At 39.4% G+C, this 15,143-nt stretch overlaps 1 protein-coding gene across 1 annotated transcript in view; it reads right to left on the reverse strand.

Annotated features, from left to right (window-relative positions):
* Positions 1-14,883, reverse strand: part of sec23ip (SEC23 interacting protein) — a 23,983-nt gene extending 9,100 nt beyond the window's left edge. Inside the window, exons 1-14 of the mRNA XM_062058722.1 lie at positions 14,372-14,883; positions 13,494-13,987; positions 13,203-13,410; positions 12,928-13,121; positions 12,740-12,829; positions 6,643-6,763; positions 6,313-6,402; positions 6,087-6,228; positions 5,789-5,997; positions 3,354-3,442; positions 2,629-2,784; positions 1,009-1,108; positions 781-938; positions 560-715 (exon numbers count right to left, since the gene is read on the reverse strand). Coding sequence (XP_061914706.1) covers positions 560-715; positions 781-938; positions 1,009-1,108; positions 2,629-2,784; positions 3,354-3,442; positions 5,789-5,997; positions 6,087-6,228; positions 6,313-6,402; positions 6,643-6,763; positions 12,740-12,829; positions 12,928-13,121; positions 13,203-13,410; positions 13,494-13,987; positions 14,372-14,504 — 2,340 coding nt within the window. The 5' untranslated portion in view covers positions 14,505-14,883. The remainder of the gene's footprint in view (positions 1-559; positions 716-780; positions 939-1,008; positions 1,109-2,628; positions 2,785-3,353; positions 3,443-5,788; positions 5,998-6,086; positions 6,229-6,312; positions 6,403-6,642; positions 6,764-12,739; positions 12,830-12,927; positions 13,122-13,202; positions 13,411-13,493; positions 13,988-14,371) is intronic.
* Positions 14,884-15,143: the final 260 nt, after the last annotated feature.

Here is a 15,143-nt window from a genome sequence, read left to right on the forward strand (position 1 = left end):
TATGCATTTTTCTGGGTTCACAAACTTCCATTGCTGCCAATAAATTTAGGTTTGTCTCGGTGGATAAATAAAATTGGTCACATTAAATCAAACACAATCATTCAGTCAGCAGTTTAGCACGTTATGGACTCACCCTTATCTTGGAAAAGAAACAACTAAATGCACACGACGCAGCTCTAAAGCTGAAGACGATCAACCCAGCCATTGAAAAAGAAAACAGCCGCCGCACGGAACGGAAATCCACCACCACCATGGGTCTTAAAAGGCCGGACCAGCGCGCAACAAAGACGACGAGCTTCCAGGAAGTGGAGAAGTAGGTTACTGTATGTTGTGTACAGACACCGTCTTTTGTTACATTTGTGAATGAACATAAGCGCCTGTGTAAATATTTCATGTTTCAATGTGTCCACCTGCAGGTGACAGACATGTGTGGCCAATATATGTACAAAATAAAATGTGTCCAGAAATTACGTTGGTGTGGCTTATATTTAAGTGTACTCCATATTCTGGAAATTACATTAGATAAGCATGCGTTAAATCATGAAGTTATGACAACTACCGGATGGTAAATATTGAAGAATCCTTTGCACGTTGGAAGCTGATAGGTCTCGTCAATCTTCTCAAGGCCTCTGACGGTCAAGAACATTCCAATTGGAGAACCCAAGGCAAAGAAATTCACTGGATGGAAGTCCAGATTGTGGTAGACCACAGACACCTACAAAACAAAACATGCTCAGTGGACACATAATGAGCAGTGACTTACTGAGCGACATAACATACCTGCCCAGTGCCAACTTCAAAGTAGTTGTAGTCCACATGGATGGAGGAGACGCCCACTGGTAACTTCTTCACACTGGGATCAGGAAGTGTCTCACCAGCGTGTGGGGGCTCTAAAACTTGACTGGCTGCCTGGACCTGCATTTTTTTCTCCTGAGCCGCTGCCTATGTACACAACAGCAAGTCAGACATCACTTCGAAAGAATGATTCTTTTTTTTTTTTTTACTGACGTGCCTGTTTAGCCACTCTTTCCTTGACAAATTTGGCGATCTTTTTCCGAGGGCCAAGTGGGATTCCCATCTCCTTCAAATCGTCAACTGTACACATGAGCTAAAGGAGCATGTAAGTCAAGTCAGCATTATTATTGGTTATGGTTTAATTTATTTCAAACATGTAAACAGATAAAATATGATACATCATATAATAATAACTACATATGTTAATTTCTCTTTACATGTTTGAAAAGGAGTAGGAAGAAGCAAATCTTACGTAATCCTACCCCTTTTCTAATTCATTGCAATTACTAACACATTTGTTCGCTTCCTGTTCTTAACGTGTAATTGTAACAAAATTTACACCAATCAATAGAACAGTTCTAATAGTTAACCCAGTAATGAGTCACATAATGAGATGAATAATATCTCATTTTTAAGAAAGTTTAAGTTGTTTATCAAAAATATTCGTCCATGTACTTTGTAAACACTTGTAGTTTGAAAGAGCCTCTTAAATTGGATCATATTAGTACATTGTTTGACATACTTGCATAATCCATTCCATACTTTAATTTCACATACTGATGAGCTAAAGGTCTTAAGTGTTGTACGTGCATATAAATGTTTTAAATTAAATGTTCCTCAGAGGTTATATTGGTTATAGTTTGTAAATGCACTAAATCATAAGTTTAAGTATTTTGCAGTCAATAAAGGGTTTGTATGTTCTCGATAACCTACGTTATGTATTATCCTAACTGATCTTTTTTGTAACATGGTTAGTGAATGAAGTGAACTTTTGTAATTATTTATCCATATTTCTACGCAAATATGGCAACACTAGAGAGGAGTAAAAAGTGTGCAGTGATTTTTGTTCCAGAACATATTATGCACTAACCTGACTCTCGCCAGACCCTTGTAGTTCGCTGAGCTCAACACAAGGATCTGGGCTCGAAGGCATTGCAAACTCCTTCAAGATAGCAAAAAATAATGACCCAATCAGGATCGCCGGGCGGGATTTCATAGATGTGACGTAGCGCCGAAGGGACTGTTTGATTCAGACAACAATGGCGGCACGGGGCGAGGAGTCTTGTGCTGACATTGATTCTGTTATTGCAACTGTTTAGCGACATCGATCGAATATTAATTATTTAAAAGATGAGCAGAGAACGGTTTTGAAGGCATTTATTGATGGCAAGGAAGTTTTGGCTCTTCTTCCGACCGGGTTTGGATTTCCCAGCGTCCCTCTCATCAGCGTCACGGGTTGATTTCGATGTGAGTGGTTGAAGTAGCACGTCAACGGACAAGTGGTTTATCCAATCACATACAATGATTTTTTTACAAGGCCCCGCCTTCTGAAATACATCTCCTATTGAGAACTCCCAGATCCTTGTGTGGAGCTCAGCGAACAACAAGGATCTGGCGAGAGTCAGGTTGATTATGCATTATTCAATTTAGAAAAATCCCTTGCCACCTTGTGTTGTATATTTCTTATATGCGATTTCCAGTTCATTTTATCATTACATCCAAAATTTGGATTTTTTTTCAACATTTGAATGTCTACTTTGTCTATTTGTGTTTGACTTTCTCATTAATCATTATCATAATAATCATTAAGCATTGCTGTAGATGACCACTTACAAATGATTCGATGTCAATCTTTTCCTCATCAAAGGTGCTCTTGTACTCAGACAGGCCAAGATGTTCCAGCACAGCAGAAAGGTCCTCCAACTCTTCTCCCTCTTCTTTAGGCTCCTCCTCCACAGCTGGAGGGGTGACAGCCTGTGGAACTGCTACCTAATTTTAGGAGGCAAAGTTTAAAACAGCTAAGCATTTGCATTACATCCATGGTGACGTACTAAGCACTTGACTTGTTAATAAGTCATTGCAGTCGTCAATGTAGTGTTTCCCACAATTGCAAACTGCAATTTGGGTTGAGGTGGGAGAATGTAGATGATCTCATCGTCTATTTTTTTAAATAGGCCATGACACATGGGTTAAAAAAAACATGAAAAGCAAAACAAATGTGTTTAGAAATACAAATACACTTTCTTCTGTCTGTTCTTTTTGTGTGTGTTTTCGAGTCATAAACGTGTCAACTTATTCTTTGGGCAGACCAGATGTTCATAAAAGGTGTGAAGAAGCAGCATTATGCAATCTATTGTAAAAAGTTGTAGTTACAAGCTGCATTAAGAGATAGTCGAATTATAATGCGTTAATAAGCAAGAGCAGGTAGCGCTGAACCTATTTGTGGCCACATAAATAATGATAACATTATCATTATTTTTCTTTATATTAATAACAATGATAATAAATTAATGTATAAGAAACACTGCAATGTAAAATAATACAATCATGTATATTACCTGCTTGCTGTCTCCATTCACAGTGTGTATAGAGGGAGTGGTTGTATCAGTCTTTTGATTTGACAACAGGTCAAAGAGAATAAGGGATCCTGCAAGAAAAATGATTTATTCTAAAAGTAAAAATGTATAGCTACAACAAATGCAGTTGCTGGTGTCTAAACCCATAGTATCACGGATCATTATATGTTAACTAATACATATTATAGGAACATGGTGGCCTACGACCGTGTTTCCTAAATGACTGAAATTTGTTTGTGTCGAAGGTGGTTTGGATGAGGAGGGTGTATGTTACCTGTAAAGATGTAATTGCCTAAATTGCATAATTGGCCATGACATATTTGCAAAAAGTGAGTACAATATGTGACAAGCAAAACAACCATGTTAAGAAGTACAACTACATTTCTATTGTTGCTTCTTTTTGCTGTTTTTTTCATTATGTCACAAGACATTGTCACGGATCAGACGCAGCAGCTCCTGGAGCTCGTTGAGAAAGGCGACACGTTTTTTCATGTCAGAGTTTTGAATAGGCTCCACCAGATTTGTCACTAGTCCTTTATTGAAAAATTGTATCGAGAGCTGTCTGATTACTCAACAGTCCATTTCTCCTGCTTTGTCTTCTTGTTCCGTGGCAGACCAGGGGCCTCATGTACAAAGCTTGCGTACGCACAAGAACCTGCCATATGTCCTTTTTCACAGTCAAGTTGGGATGTATCAAAACTGACGTTGACGTGGAAATGTGTGCTGCCTAACGGCAACTTTATAGCTGCCGTACACACATTTACGTATGTATTAATGTACGCACATGGAGGGGCGGCAGGGACAAAGTAGCGGCGAAGGAAGGGGACAGTTGCAGCAATTATCTTTTCAAACGCGCCTGTTATGGCGATGTACATCCATCTTTTTCTTCACTTTCTTTCTTCCTGATGTTTTTTAGCCTTTGTGCTGTTTTCTGTAGCAGGAGAAAGAAGCACCTCCTACTGAGTCCTAATTGGGCACCATGGCTACTTTCAATATAATTTGCGTATTTATTAGGGGCAGGGTTTCCCACACATTCATTTATTTGTGGCGGCCCGCCACGAAAGAACTACGTCCGCCACAAATAAATATAAAATAAAATTTTAAAAAATAAAAATAAAAAATAAAAATAAAAAGTTTGTCCTCTCTAGCTTCTCAGGCAAATCATATAGTTGATGTAGATGCCCATATCGTCTGTTCAGATTTACTTTACAAAAGAGAAGTGTAGGATACTTCTCTTGTTGCCTTATTTGTATTTGACTTTATTAAATGTATTTATATTAGAAACACAACATGTTTATATAACAAAGGGTGCAAAGTCTGCAGGCAGTAGGAAACACATGGTTAAGTGTAGGGAGTAAAACTGATGGCAGTCTAAAGTTCAAGATTTTTGGAGCTCTTTGTTCAGTGGATCAGATGTTTGATGAAGCTCTGTGTCTATCTACCACCACTACTGTTTTCTGTTTATTTGTTACTGACTGTGGCAGGACACCTCTGCCTCTGTTTCACTTTATGTTGCTGGTAAATACTATGGTTGTAGTAGTAGGCTAAAGTAAAATTATTTAGTATGCACTAATTAAAGGGGCAGAGCTTTGAGACATTTTAGCTTTTATATTTTATAAGATATTTTTTTTGTAAGAACCACAATTAATAAATATATTTCAGTGAATAACTTATTGTTCAAATCTGTATATAAATATGTACATAAAGTGTTTTAATTATATTGTAAAATGGATGGATGGATGGATGGATGGATGGACGTTTAAAACAAAACTGTTATTATTAATTAGTAAGTATACATTTTTTTAGCCTTTTTAGAGAAAATCAAATCATTGTAGTAAATGATGCAAATTAATCAATGATGTCATGGTGACCACGCCCATAGCCACGCCCCCACCGCCACAGGTATCTTGGCAGTTTATGGGAAACACTGAGGGGGCATGGTCAGGGCGGGCCCAGCCACACACGTTGGCGGTCAATTTCAAGTAAATTGCGATGTAACAAAGAAATGTGCTTGGATTTGTGCAAGAGAACACTTTCATACATCTGAATTTGATCATGTGTCCATATTTAGTAGGAAAGCCACACAACTCTCTGTACATGAGGGCCAAGAAGCAATATAAGGTGTGTATGAGAGAGGACCAACAGGGCCATTTAATGATGCCACAAATCTACTAGTGGCGGTCCAAATGTATTTGTGATGGGCTACTCATAAATAAATTAATGTGTTGGAAATATTGTAGTGGTTAGCATGTCAGCTTTACAGTACGGAACTTGAGGTTTCGAATGTGGAGTTTGCATATTCTACACAGGCTTCCATCCCACGTCCCAAAAATATGTTCAATGGAGAGTCTAAATTGTCCTTGGGTGTAAATGCCTGCTTGTCTATTATAATAGTGTTTTTTAAAGTAGTACATTACCTAAACTGTGTCCAGCCACAGATATTGCCCCTTTGTAATCCGGGTTTCTCTTCAAGAACAGGGTGTGTAGTCTGTTAATCTCTGAGGCAACTGTGTCCATGATGGTCTGGCAGTACGTAGGACTGTTGTAGAACAGCACATCTAACAAGGTCTCATTTGTAAAGTGACGTAAACGTCCTGTGCTGGGTAAAGTGATTTTCTTGATTCTCCTGCACAGAGAAAAATGTATTTGTTTGATATTCTCACTTTTGTGTAATGTGTAATCTTCCCCAGCTGGTGGGAACAAGCTTCTCCTCACCTGTCCACCCCTGTGGCGTCTCCATGTAGAGCCGTGTGCCACTGGACAGGCAGGAACTCCACCCGGCTGATGGCGTGATCATCCAATGATTTCTTAAAGTGACTTTGCAGCAGCTTCAGTGACACAGTGCGGAAGTCGTCCACTGAAAGTTAAGTACAATAAGTTGTGTACATTATGTTCATTGCATATTATTGAGGCTACACAATGATTGTGTCTTTTTACTCACCACACTCAACCATGCTCCTAAACCTCAGGTCACATACAGGACCAATACCATGAACCATGAACACAAGATGGTCCACCTTGGAGAGCTCACCTGGAAAAAGTGCAGGGGGTTAGTTATGGGGTCTATAAAAAAATTAAAAAATCAGGCACTAAAAGGCAGTGCAGTGCTATTGATGCTAAGTGTTGAGGATGGCGGACACAACACATTTTAAAAGCATCATCTCAAATACTAGATTTCTGTGAGCTACAATTCAGGCTTATAAAAAAAGGCTAATTCCTTCCAAATTGATGCTTAAATGAGTGTCAACTGTGTAAAGAGGAAATAGACTACCATCAGGGACTTCATCATGGTCATCGTCGATCCCTCTCTTCACCACTCTGGGCCTGGTCTGTCCGTCCTGAGTTGTGCCCCACTCATCAGGCATGGAGGAGGGTTGAAATTGCACAATCACCTAACAACAAGGCAAATAAGGAATAATCCACATATGGCTAACTTCATCCAAATGTCAAAGGTCACATTCAGGCTTTGTTTAAGCACACGTGAAATACATTTTTATTTCCCTAAATTCAAAGAGCGAAGTTATGAAGGGAAAAATGTTTGTTATTAATGTATACTCAGAATTTGGTCATATCTTTGGGCTCCAGACATTAAGATGCTGTAATTACAGCTTGACTGTAATTATTTGTAACCTAGTATTGAATATTATGGTTATGTTTAAAATTATGTTACTTTCTTCAAACATATAAAAATGTAAAAATGTTCTGGACTATAAGCCGCATCATCATATAAGGTATCACCGAATAAATTTTAGAAGGAAAACAAGAGTTTTTCATATACTAGCCCCACCAAATTATAAACCGCAGATATACACTGGTACGTTGTGAAATTAGATATTGACATAGACAGATTTTGTAAATGTTTCCAAACAGTGCCTGTAACACGGCAGTGAAACGGCTGATTAAACAAAACAGAAAAGTAATTGATTATTTTTTATTCATCCTTTATAAGATGGATAAGATTGTTCTCCTTTTTTTTTAAAAGGTTCAAAATGTTTATCAGGATTTGTCTTCCTTGTACTTTGTAAACACTTTGGGTATGAACAGTTTCTAAAAGTAGATCATGTTAGTACATTATTTGATTTATTTGCTTAACCCATTCCATAATTTAGTCATTAGCGAAGAAAAATCCATTGATAAGCCGCTCCTTTGTATAAGCCGCAGGGTTCAAAGTTTACGAAAAAAAGTAGCGGCTTATAGTCTGGAAAGATGGTAATATACATTTCACTAATTTCAAGTTTAATGTGGGAGTGTATAAAGACAAAACCGTAATCTGTCCCAATCCAAATATTTCTAGATAGTACTGCATTTGTTGAGAAATAAACACATGTAATTTCAATCAACATTTTACAAAATCTCATAAGGATCCGAGGGAGGTAAAAAAAAATAGAGGAATTGAAAAATAACAGCCTGGGTGCAAGGGGGCACTTTTGAAATTAAGCGATTTTTACCAATTTTAAGATGCTTTGGAAGGCATTTCCTACATAGAAAATCTACCAATGGTTTATATCTATTAGAGGCTATAATCTGAAAACCACACCTATTTTTCAAGACTGTACCACATCATCAATAGTTTTGTTGAGAAAATATCTTTACCATATCAATGTTAGCCATTCTAAGAATGTACGAGATCCATAGTTTGTAATCAGTTCATTGTTTTTGTTGAGAAAATATATTCACTGTATCAATAAAAGCCATTCCAAAATGTACAACATCCACACTTTATTTTATTAGTTCAATGATTTGTCTGGTTTGAGAAAATATCTTCACTACATCAATAAAAGGCATTTCATGAATACATGAAATATAATGGCTATATTCGATAACAGATAGTGTAATTGTAAAAACTCAAATATTTTGTTGAACTAGTAAATCACTTAGTAAATGGATGGAATGGATGTAAGATTGCATTCATGGTATCTGCTGTTTAATTATAACAGGAAGCTTTTTATTACATTTACTTTTAATAAATGTATGATTATACTGTAATGGCGGCAGCAATATGAAGGAGGCAGACTGACGGTGCACAAGTTAGCTTTTTATTTGTTTTCATAAAGCTAGACTGTATAGCTAACAGCCAGGAGCGTGACACACACTCACAAGCACAGCTCCTCTAATACATCCTAGTTTCTTCTTTGCTCCCAGACTAGGTCTAACACTGCGGCAAGCCCGGCGCTGCCATCTGCAGCCAACACTGAGTAACTACAGTTCACTACACAATATTCCCATCACAATACCTAAAGGTGCTGTCACGCCAAATTTCTTCCCTCTACAAAAACCTTCCCTCCCCCATTTACTTCCGGGGCTGCGTCCAATAAAATCACAAAGTTGCCGGGGGTCCTTAACCTGCACGCGACTGTCCTGTTTCGCGCCTGTACAAAAAAAAACAATAATCGATTTCTTCAGATTCCAGCAGCTGTCAAAGACGAAGTATCCTTCCAGTGACGGGCAGTCAAAGCCGAAGTGCTATCGATCGCTGTCAATGACGTAAGAGGAAACATGACCACGGAAGTAAATGGGGGAGGGAAGGTTTTTGTAGAGGGAAGAAATTTGGCGTGATAGTGCCATATGTAACAAGTTCATGTCAAGTCATTGTTAAATGGCCCTGATATGTCAAAATGCATTAATAAATCATGTTATTTTTGAATACTTTAAAATTGATAACTGTAGGTCAGCTGGTATATGCTAATTTCAAAATTAGATTTACAGCCCCGAAATATTGTTATTATTTTCTTTTCGATGTCCCGCCCTCCACCGTTTGACCAATCCAAAAGTCTGTGAGTGTGTCATATCCAGGTTGCCAGTTACGCACCGCCCTCTTCGTCTGGCTACTGCCACTGGTGAAGTTACTAAACATGTCAGACCTTAGTAAATCTAAAAGGCGTCGTTACGATTCTCAACTTATTCATGACAAAGCCAGGAACAAAACGAGGATTTGTATCGGGCATGCCTTTGAAAGATGGAGAAGACTGAAGTCGGAGAAGATTTTTTCATCTGACGCCAAACTTGCTAATTTCCTCCTTGATAGGTAAGTAAGGCATTTACGTTTTCTTATTACTTTTAATAAATGGAAATGGACATTTCGTATGTAAACTATATTGTCCAATACAGGCTATGATCTTGTGTAACAAAGCTAGTATGTTCGTGCAACGAATGCTTAGGAGCGAAGCACCATCACACTAGTGTAGCTTAGCATGCTAGCCCGGTCAATGACACATCAACATATAGGCTTAAGGGGGAAATATATGCCCGTTAGCCTGTATGTCGATGTGTCGTCCAACTGACAGGGCAAAATATTATTTTTTCGACAAATAAAACCTATGTGGATATGGGTAGTGTCAGTGCCGATTTCGTTGTCAATATGCTGATACACTGAGGAAATGTGTTCCATCATTAGCTCGGCTAATTGCGGTTTATGGTGCTGTATATAAATCAGGCACATATGGGGTGGTATTTGCTTGGCACAATATAATTCATTACATGCAATGATTTTCTAGTTTGTGTATTGACATGGTAATAGGCTATACGATTTATGCGTAACAGAGTTTTTGCGTAACGTGGGTCGGCTCATAGAATCACACTTTGCACTGAAAGATGGTGATGTGCGTACATGGAAGAGAATGCAGTGTGTCAGGTTGGATGCAACATGGAGTTATGCTGAACGAAATGTGGCGGTAATTTTACTGTTGGCCTCGGCTTGCCATCAAAGTAGGCCTATGCGATATATAATATATTATTATATATAATTATTTCGATGGTGGTCCCTGCGGTCAAACTAGTAATTTTAGCAGGGTAATGCCAACAATCTGTCCTGACTCCAGACAAAAATATTGCTGCGTAACTTCACAAATACATTTGGCTAATTGATATTATCCATCCATCCATTTCCTACCGCTTATTCCCTTCGGGGTCGCGGGGGGCGCTGCAGCCTATCTCAGCTACAATCGGGCGGAAGGCGGGGTACTAATTGATATCAGGCATGGCAAAATTACTTAGTAAACCACCTTGCAAGAAGCATAAACAAGAGAAACCTACAGCAGTGCTGAACTCCTTAGTATTTGCACCTGGCTCACTGACAATAAACTATCCATACACTTAGGTAAAACGGAATCCATCCTATTTGGGTCTCAAATCAATCTCAAGAAAGTCAGTGACTTCACTATAAAAGTGGGTGACATTGTTATCACCAGGAAAGATGAGGTCACCTACCTAGGTTCCATTCTAGAGGCTAATCTTCCCTGTGATAAAATGGCAACCAAGGTAATCAGAAAGGTCAACCAACGAATGAGATTTCTCTACAGAATCTCCTCTCTGGTCAACAAAAGCACCTTGAAGATTCTAGCGGGAACTCTCGTTCAACCCTTTTTCGATTACGCTTGCACCTCCTAGTACCCTAGCACCTCCAAAACCCTTAGGTTGGGTTGCTATCAGCATACTTCAGTCATCAACAATTATATCATCTGAGAAATGGACATTGTAACAGTGTAGGTCTCACGTGGCACCTTTAAAACAGTGCTTTTTAAGCAACTTTGGCCATGCAGCACTGGCTCTAGTACAAGTTAATGGGTTTAGTATCTTAAATTATGATTAAAATCATGAGACATAATAACTACTGGTCAACAGCAATATATTCTTGAAACAGGACGAGTGTCACAGCACTCATGTTGCCACAAGGATATCTCCTGCTTTTCCCCATTTACTGACTACTTTCATCTTCTTTACCGCCTCACTAATGAACCTATACTATAACGCAGTCCAAACTTTACATTCTTTTTAACATTCAAAGCATTCATTCTTTCATTTTTCATCGCTTCTCACGCAGGCTAGCTTAACCTAGCTTAATTTTAGGCTATGACTTCATGTAATAATTGCACACTTCTCTTAGAGAGGTTGTCCCTGCTATAGGAAAGATGAGGTCACCTACCTAGGTTCCATTCTAGAGGCTAACCTTTCCTGTGATAAAATGGCAACCAAGGTAATCAGAAAGGTTAACCAACGAACGAGATTTCTCTACAGAATCTCCTCTCTGGTCAACAAAAGCACCTTGAGGATTCTGGCGGGAACTCTCGTTCAACCCTTTTTCAATTACGCATGCACCTCCTGGTACCCTAGAACCTCCAAAACCCTCAAATCTAAACATCTCAGAACAAGCTAGTCAGGTTACTTCTAGACCTCCACCCCAGATCCCACCTCACTCCTACCCACTTCTCTAAAGTGGGCTGGCTCAAGGTGGAGGACAGAGTTAAACAACTTGCACTAAGCCTAGTCTATAAAATCCACTACACCTCCCTGATACCGAAGTACATGTCAAACTACTTCCTTAACGTAAATGACCGCCATAACCACAACACCAGGGGGAGCTCCACTAACCACGTTAAACCCAGATTCCGAACTAACAAAGGTCTTAACTCATTCTCTTTCTATGCCACATCAATGTGGAATGCGCTCCCAACAGGTATAATAGAAAGGGCATCTCTATCCTCCTTCAAAACCGCAATAAAAGTTCACCTCCAGGCAGCTACAACCCTAAACTAACACCCTCCCCGGATTGCTAATAATCAAATGTAAACAATCAAATGCAGATACTTTTTCTTATGCCTTCTGATCTCTCTCTCTCTCTCTCTCTCTCTGTCTCTCTATGTCCACTACTTGCTGTCCATATCCTACCCCCCCCTCCACACCCCTGATTGTAAATAATGTAAATAATTCAATGTGATTATCTTGTGTGATGACTGTATTATGATGATAGTATATATGATAGTATATATCTGTATCATGAATCAATTTAAGTGGACCCCGACTTAAACAAGTTGAAAAACTTATTCGGGTGTTACCATTTAGTGGTCAATTGTACGGAATATGTACTTCACTGTGCAACCTACTAATAAAAGTCTCAATCAATCAAAAAAACAGGTACGTGTCTACTTGTTAGAACAGAATAATAAAATAATTTTAGACAGTGTGGACACAACAGTTAGTGCAGGCTACAATAGGCCTACGGCGTGGCCAGCGTAGCTAGTTTTGAGTCTAAGCAGCCAACTAGCCACAGTGCACTGGCAAGCGTGAACAAGTTAGTTAGTGAAGCTGCCCTCAGCTGTACTCTCGGTTGTACTCAGCCTGCTAGCGTAGTTAACTCGAAGCGGCCAGCTAACCACGGTACCCCGGACAGCGGCCGAGTTAGCAGGTTTATACGAAAATCTAAAAAAAATATCACTTTGGCTAGAAAAATAGCGGAATTCCGCTAAATAGACATCTGGGATGACTGATATAAGCACTTTCTAAATTTTAAAAACCAACGCCAAAGTGGATAAAACTTTCAAGACATGTAAGAGCTTGAGGACCCGTATCAATTGGACTGATGTTTACAGTACCTTTGGGTTGTGCATGACTATGGTTTCTCCAGATGGGAACTCCAGTCTACGGTGCCATTGGTTAGTAGACACAGCTTTCTTATATTCTGCCTGTGGATACGACAACGATATGAATCACACTTAGAATGTACATGATGATGGAATAGTCACATGAATTTAAATTAAATATGTGTAGTCAGGAGACAAACCTCCAGCTTGTCACTAAATTCCTCAGAGTAAGGAATAAATCGACTATCCGTGTCCCCTTTGTAAAACCAAGTGCAGCGCCGCACTTCTGTGGGATCCTCCTCCCAGTAAATTGCTGAGCGCATGCGGTCGTAGAGGTGCACATCAAAACGGCCACCGTCTGTACGTACAATCACATTTTCTGGGTCTGGTTGAACTGCAGGAACAAAAACACCAAAAATGTTAAATCTCCATTGTTTATAACAATTTATTAGCTAAAAAAAATATTTACAAATACCAGAGTTATATGTCTCCTCAAGCTGGAGGGAGTCAATTATGCTGAAAGGAAGCCACACACTTCTTAACTCTACTAACTTGCAGTAGAACCAGTGAGGCTGAACAGGTTCATAAACATTGTAATTGTGCTGTAGACTCATGCCAGCAGGTACAACTGCACCGGCAGGGTTAGCTGGTGGGGGAGGAGCCTGAATGTGAGTGGGAGGAGCCTAAGATGAGGAAAAGAGAATGCTTATTGATAACTACATTCATTTAAAGTATATTCCTGGTATTAAATAAATGTTATGTTTACCTTTGTGAACATGTGGAATGATTCCGGCCCCGGATTGACAGAATAGGGATTCTGATGTGAAGGCTGGCTTGGCGGAAGGACCTCAGGAGCTGGAATATACGGACTCGCTTTGCTGCTGGTGGGAGTGTGTCGATACGGATTATGACTATGTTGCGGCATTTGCGGAGGAGGCGGGGTCATTGTGCCAGGGGAAGGAGTATGGCGTCCCATTGGGCTCTGATGCACTGTACTGCCAAATGCAGGAGGAGCGTTGTTCAACTGTGAGATTGGAGGTGGTGGCAGTGCCATGTTAATGCTGCTAGTAACAGATCCTGTGATGGTTGTCATTGATGCGCCTGCCAGTGATAGTGGTGGACATTGTGGTTGGCCAATAGAAGCAAACGGGTCGCTGCTGGATACTGGGTTGGAGAAGTAGTTGAAGGTAGAGGGAGCTGGCGCATTTTCAGCAGTCTGACCCAAGAAGCTGTCTTCCTCGCCGACATCAGTAGAATCCTCTGAAAAAAATTCGGAATGCCGTATTTTAAAACAATCAACTTGCTTATCTAAGGCATCACATACAACATGACAAGTATTATAGTTCAATGTGATTCACTGTCAACATATTTCAGGTCGGTGATGACACACATTATACAGCAGAACATCAACACACTCGCCATTTTAAAACACAATGAAACTTAATAACAAGTAATAATAACAGAACAGTTAATGTACACGCATGTTATTAAGTCTGACCAAATGACTGCAGGTTTGGGTAAACATACTGTTTACACCGGCCTAGCACTTCATTGGAATATATAGCTGACATCCCACAGGAAGTCAGCTAACTAGCTAGCTTACATGCTAACGTTTACATTTCCACTGTCGGTATTTCTTCTCACCTCCTGACAGCACCGCCGAGCCAGAGGCTTGACTCACTGGCATGAAAGGCAAATTGAATGTAAACTCCGGACCGGCGTTCAATAACAAATTTGCGCTTGTATTGGGAACATTATTGTTTTTTCTATCTGCCATTTTCCTCTAAAATTACACGTAGCCACTATAGGAGCAAACAGGCAGGCAGTAGGCGAATGATGCGTTCAAACTGTGCTGGGAAGAAACAGGTCTTCTTCAAATGACACAAATAATTATCAGTTGAAAAATATTGAAAATGTTGATTTGATAATTCCTATCATTTGAGTGTGATTTCAAAAAATAGCCAAACGCAAGAAAATGTGATGGATATTTGGCTTTGACGGAAAAATTAAACTTAAAAAAACCCCTCGCGAGTCCCATCGTTGATTGCTGAATTCGGAGGTGCCTGGAACGCAGCATCCTCAAAGCGGATATCGCATTTGCACTGATTTCTACATAATATACTCAGACACCTATACAGATACATCCACCTCGTGTGTAGTTTACAGATCTACTAAACTTGCACAGGTCAAATGAACACAGCATTTGGTTGCTAAAAAAATAAAGATCGTCACTCTACTGCCACCTATAGACAGGAGGTCGTCATTGCTCAGTTCTAGTTTTAAGTTTTACATGTCCGGTGCGTAATATGAATCATTTAAATTATCCATGCCTCTAAATAGTGAAACTCGTGTTGATACAAAAAAACGTACACAACGTACAAAATTGAACTAAACGCAAAAAATACCTCGTTATAAC

This window comes from Entelurus aequoreus, linkage group LG09 (genome assembly GCF_033978785.1).
Source record: "Entelurus aequoreus isolate RoL-2023_Sb linkage group LG09, RoL_Eaeq_v1.1, whole genome shotgun sequence".
In the NCBI taxonomy this organism is placed as follows: domain Eukaryota; kingdom Metazoa; phylum Chordata; class Actinopteri; order Syngnathiformes; family Syngnathidae; genus Entelurus; species Entelurus aequoreus.